The sequence below is a fragment of the Salmo salar genome, chromosome 02 (assembly GCF_965601325.2).
Source record: "Salmo salar chromosome 02, fSalSal1, whole genome shotgun sequence".
Lineage (NCBI taxonomy): Eukaryota > Metazoa > Chordata > Actinopteri > Salmoniformes > Salmonidae > Salmo > Salmo salar.
In genome coordinates, this window is record NC_138292.1 from 89,019,329 (window position 1) to 89,025,494 (window position 6,166).

General features: G+C 38.9%; 1 protein-coding gene across 1 annotated transcript in view; it reads left to right on the forward strand.

Annotated features, from left to right (window-relative positions):
* The window catches only part of LOC106606995 (uncharacterized), a 33,185-nt gene extending 27,322 nt beyond the window's left edge, over positions 1-5,863 (forward strand). The window contains exons 2-3 of the mRNA XM_082969094.1: positions 4,064-4,155; positions 4,612-5,863. Of these exons, the coding sequence (XP_082825220.1) occupies positions 4,064-4,155; positions 4,612-4,656 (137 nt within the window). The 3' untranslated portion in view covers positions 4,657-5,863. The remainder of the gene's footprint in view (positions 1-4,063; positions 4,156-4,611) is intronic.
* Positions 5,864-6,166: the final 303 nt, after the last annotated feature.

Sequence of the window (6,166 nt, forward strand, 5' to 3'; positions counted from 1 at the left end):
TTGGGAGAACTAGCTAAGACAACAACGGGTAAGACAACAACATTTAATCAGCTAAGACAATAACAGGTAAAATGGCGATGAATGGGCAGAGAGGGTCAGTTAACTACACACAGGGCCTGAGTTCAAGGCTGGGGCCGACAGATAAACAATATAAACAAAATGGAGTACTGTGATTAATGAACAGTCCAGCAGGCAGCAGCTATGTAGCCAAGTGATCATAGGGTCCAATGAACCAGGAGATGGGCCTGGCTCAAGGCTAGCTTCGAGGCTGGGCCACTCGGTAGCAGATAGTTTGCTGCGATTATCTGGTGTAATGGTCCAGAGCTTACGGCAGGAATACGGTGATGTAATGGAGAAAAACGGTCCGATATGCTCAGGGTTGATATCGCGCTGTGCAGACTGGCAGGTATTATCCAGGCTAAAAGTGTCTGGTGTCTGAGCTAAAAAGGTAAAGACCGTTAGCAGTGGCTAACAATGACTAAATAGCTAGCAGCTAATTAGCTGGTTAGCTTCTGATGGCTAGCTTCTGATGGCGGTTCTAGCTATAAGGTCTAAAGAAATTGCAGATCCGTATCACATTGGGTGAGGCGGGTTGCCGGAAGGTATATTTCATTTCAAAATGGAAAAAAAAGATTGAAATATATTTAAAAAAAATATGAAAAAAACATTACATTTACAACAAACACGTCTTACTGCTACGCCATCTTGGATTACAAGATGACTCTCAGTTAAAAACAATTGGATTTAGCAAACTCTGAAATTATTTAGTATTTCAATGCCCATGAAAACTGTTTTCGCAGCGTAACATAAGGAGACACTAAATGTTACGTAGTTCGAGTGCATTTCAGAATAGAAAAAAACTGTCCGACAGCAAGATCCCGTATTTAAGTTGACGTTCATCATATGACAAGCCTAACGTTATGACTATAACTACTGTTCGCTTTCAGTCGGTCAACTTCGGTACAACATACTATGGGAAAAGACAATCATTCCCCATGCCGACCCAAACGGATACTAATTGAAACGGCCCATGGCAGACCACCCAGATCTGACCCCGCAATTTGCGTCAGTTTGGCAATTTATTAATTGTCTTTGTTTGAAACACTCCTGTCAATGTTGAGTAAGGACGCACACCTGATTACACATAGAAGTAGGACTAGTCTACCTGGCCTGTGTGCAAATCTAGGCCTATAAATGTTCCCATTTGGGGATGTCTGACAGTATTTCTGATTGTCTTAAAACCTGTTAGGGACAGACGTTCCGCTAGCGGAACGCCTCACCAATATCCAATGGTATAGAGTGGCGCGAATTACAAATACCTCAAAAATGCAAAAACTTCAATTTTTCAAACATATGACTATTTTACACCATTTTAAAGACAAGACTCTCCTTTATCTAACCACATTGTCCGATTTCAAAAACGCTTTACAATGAAAGCAAAACATTAGATTATGTCAGGAGAGTACCCAGCCAGAAATAATCACACACCCATTTTTCAAGCTAGCATATATGTCACAAAAACCAAAACCACAGCTAAATGCAGCACTAACCTTTGATTGTTGGGTTTTAATTCACTTATTAGATGTGATGCATTACCATTTACAGTAGATGTAAAAAAAATGTATGCAATTTTTCTCGTAAAATAGCGATAATATTCCAACCGGGAGACGTTGTATCCGTTCAAACACTGAAAGAAGAAAATGGAGTCGTCACATGCACGCGCGCACCATTGCCATTGTTCTCAGAAGTACCACTCTCCAAAACCCCTACTGTTTTTCGCCCAGAGACTGCAGAGTTATCATTCAACGTTCTGGCGCCTTCTGAGAGCCAATGAAAGCCTTAGAAAATGTCACGTTACAGCAGAGATCCTGTATTTTCGATAACGAGGCTACAGAAGGCCAAGAAATGGTCAGACAGGGCACTTCCCATATAGAATCTTCTCAGGTTTTGGCCTGCCATATGAGTTCTGTTATACTCACAGACACCATTCAAACAGTTTTAGAAACTTAGGGTGTTTTCTATCCAAATCTACTAATTATATGCATATTCTAGTTTCTGGGCAGGAGTAATAACCAGATTAAATCGGGTACGTGTGTTGGCTTTGGGGATGACAAGTGAAATATACCTGCTGGAGCTCGTGCTACCGGTTGGTGCTGCTATGGTGACCAGTGAGCTGAGATAAGGCGGGTTTTACCTATGTATTAATATGTATTAATTTATTTCGGGATTCTGGGTAATCTACAGCAGATTTATGGAGAATTGCTGTCGGTGAGTTGAAAATTGAATGGTCCTGGCATAGAAATGTATAAAGTTGACATTACATCATAAAATGTATATTATCTATACTGTGTGGGAGTGCGATTTATATCCTGTCACTACTGATCATTCATCCATACTGTGTGTGTCCCATCATTGCAGCTTTGGAAATAAATGAACTATCCATCCATTGCTCCTTCCTGTGTTGACTCACGGACTTGAGGGACCAGGAAGGTCACGCTAGCTCGATATCTAGCTGAAGTTTGCAAACGTTTGTCACACCTCATGCTTTTCATGAACTGTGTGGTTGTGTTATCTAGAGGGAACCCGTTAGCACAGTAGGATCTGGTGCCTCTTGCCGTGGGTTCAAAACGACAGAGGATATCAACCTGCTTGCTCGTTTTTTTTTTGTTGACACAACAGGCTGAAAAGCGCCAATGCTTCAGGAAGCTTTGTTTCCCCATCAACTACTTTTCAGCATATTCTCTGTAGTCGACTACGGGAGTTTTGTCACTTTTTCCACCTTGGCTTACTGCTAGCGCACTAGCTGACTGACTTCTGGAATCGATCTATTTTGGATGTTGGGGATTTTCCCAGCCATCATTCTGTATGTCTCTGCTCTTTTGATCTGCAGTCATGTTTTAGTTGGGTTTTGTTAGTTGGGTTCTAACTGGTCTAGTTGGGCTCCAGCTCGCTGACCATAACTAGTTGGCTAAATAGCTAACGTTAGCTGGCTGGCTAAGATAACTGCACATAGCTAATATTCTTTGATTGATTAGATGGTGTTATGTATTTCCAAAACGTTGGTTTACTTTAATCACTCAATTCATGAGTGCAAACGAATGGTTTAATTTGAAGTTATACATTTGAAGTTATTTCTGTTGTAGTTTACATCATAGGGAATAGGCTGGTCCTCCACACTACATCACACCTGACTTTATCATTCTTCTGAATTCTGATTGGTTTTATGTAATACCTCCAAAAATAGAACAGTGAGGTGTAACTTTGCATTGGAACTTAAAACAATTTTATTTTATCTTTTATTAGCTTTACCATAACCTAAACATTTTATTTCTCTCCGTCACCCACTTTACATGTTTAGATAATAAAGCACTTGACCTTTCCACTGCATTAACAATGGAGGATTGGTTGATTTCCAGTTTAAGTATTTAAGATGATTAACGAGAAAAGTATTGTCCAACCATCGGGTAACTTGTTTCATGCACATCAAAGGTGAGGGTGAATTTCAGATGTTCACTGCTTGTATTGATGAAGGAGTGGAATCGATGAAGTTCCTCTGCTGTCCCCTGGAATAGAAGGAACACGTCATCAATTAAGACATTTACAGAGCCTGATGAGCTGCTAGAATGGATTGTTAGGGCTGACAATCACATCTTCTCTAACAACCCCACATACAGATTGGCATAATTAGATGCTATTTTTAAACTACAATGACCATAATGCACTGCGTGCCTACTTGTCTTGTCTGTGTTTATTTTACACCTGCTATGTAAAAGAGACAGAATAATGCACGATGGTCAATGCAATCTGGAATCCTTGGGACATCCCTACCCTAAACCCTAACCTTAACCCCTACCTTAACCATTTTAAATGTCAACTTCAATGGGCTAGGGACGTCCCAAGGATGTATCTCTACCTGAAAATACATGATCTAAGTGATTGATAGTTGGTATTCAGCATAAAGCCTTATTTACTTTAATGAACTACTAAAATAGTGATTTTTGTCAGACAGCAGCTCTACACTTTATTGACTGACTGATCCATTCATCCTTCCATCCCTCCTCAGCATTCCTCTCCTCTGAAGACCCAGTGAGGGTGGAGCTCAGTCAGAGAGCTGTTGAGGGACTGGTTAGGAAGAACACTCCTACAGCCAGAGAGGTGAGAGGTCACACATGGTTTGGATGGTAAATATTTATGTCCCCTTAGCGGTTCATCACGTCAGCTAAAGGGAACATGTTCCATCTATGTTTATTTACATTAGTGCAAATTGTCCACTGATATTGGTGTAATTTCTCAACCCTTTTGTCTGTATGAAAGTTAATTTCCCCTCAGACACACACATTTGTTCTTTGATATAATGAAGGTAATCTGTGTCAAATGTACTTTTCCCCACTCATTCACCCTATCTCTTTACATTGCTTATGGATATTCGGTGGCCTGACTGCATCCAGACTATGTCAAAGGCCCATCCTGGTAGATCTGAACCCAATGCAGCTTGGAGTGATCAGAAGTCACATTTAGGTGCCAAGTGTAACTGAGGCCATAGATGCTCCATATCCATTACTTTGAGTGTTTTATATAATATGACTAAATGTGTTTCTTTCTGTGTTGCAGGGACAGTCAAGAAATGGAACAGCAAGGCCACAGAACATGACATAAGCAGAGCTGTGGGAGACCACCTCAAGACCACCTTCATTTGTTTTATAATATGTTCAAATAAAATCAAGCTTTATTTATACAGCACATGGATGCAACACAATGGCTTCACAGGAAAAAAACTATGAAAATAAATATAAATATTTAGTACACAACAAACATAAGAGGATAAAAAACAAGACTAACAACTGAAAGACTAATGAACATTCTAAGGAAATGCCATTGATTAAAATATTAATTGGATGCGATATCCAACCCAGTTAAGACAACAAATATATCCAAGATTTTTGTTGGACAAGTGCTCACCACCAACAGAAAACGTCCATATCACATTATAATCAACTACAATGCTTCACCTTCTACAAAATAAACATGGTGTCTATTGGATGTCAACAATTAAAAACAAGAAAAAACATGTATTTCTAAATAATAATATTCAATTGTATTATTTTTTTCTAATTTTTCTTTCTATATTCTATATTACATTCTTTCTATTTTTCCCCACTAGCTTCTAGAACTCTCGTCTTCCTAAAACTCACTAGCTTCTAGAACTCTCGTCCCCTTGGAATGAGCACAAACAAAACTCATCTCCAATACGGAAAAACATGCAGTCAAAATAAATTGTGATCCATGGTTTAAGCACTGGTTAAATGCAGAACACAAATCTTTTTGACTGCCCACCCTTGAGACAATCAGCAACCAAGTTGTCCTCACCACGGACATGTCTGATTTCAAGAGGAAACTCCTGCAATGTCCGTAGTAACTTTCCACCTCACTACAGAGCTTCTCTCACTTTTCAGGGTTCACTAGATAGACATGTTGTTGGATCGGGGCCCAGTCCCCAATGTCATGCTCTAGTACATTTTGGTTGGCACATCTGAGAATGTACCCTGATATTCTAAAAGCAGGGCAACAATGTCAATATAATTGTACCCAAAAATTGTCAGTTGGTTACATAAATAATGATTACTAAATGTTACATGAAATATCAAAACCAAATGTACACCCCTTTGTTAATATGTATTGGCAATAATTAACTTAATGGTGAGGCATGGAATAATAAAACATCTTTTGTCAGGCTGGATGTTTGAAATATGAGGTGATTTGAGTCATGCTTCTTCAGTAGTGGAATAAAGACAATTAGCATTTGAATGTTGTAAAGAAATACTGGACTGATGTAGGATTGTTAATAAAATTGATTATAGACCAATTTATTATACTGCGTCCATGTGTATAGGCTGCAAGTACGTTGAAATTAAGTTGTTTTAAAGTCATTGAAAAAAACGACCCAAAACAACATTTTCAACGTATTTTTAATGACATTTTGCTAGGTGGGATAGCCCAATGTCAAAACACAGTTTAAACGTGTCTAAATCAATAACCAATATGCAGAAACCGTTTGGGATACATTGAAAACCTAAATATAACATGTGCTATATACACAAACATCTGCCACAATAATCATATTACTTGTATTTTTTAAAACGAGCACCTTATAAATTGCACAAGCACC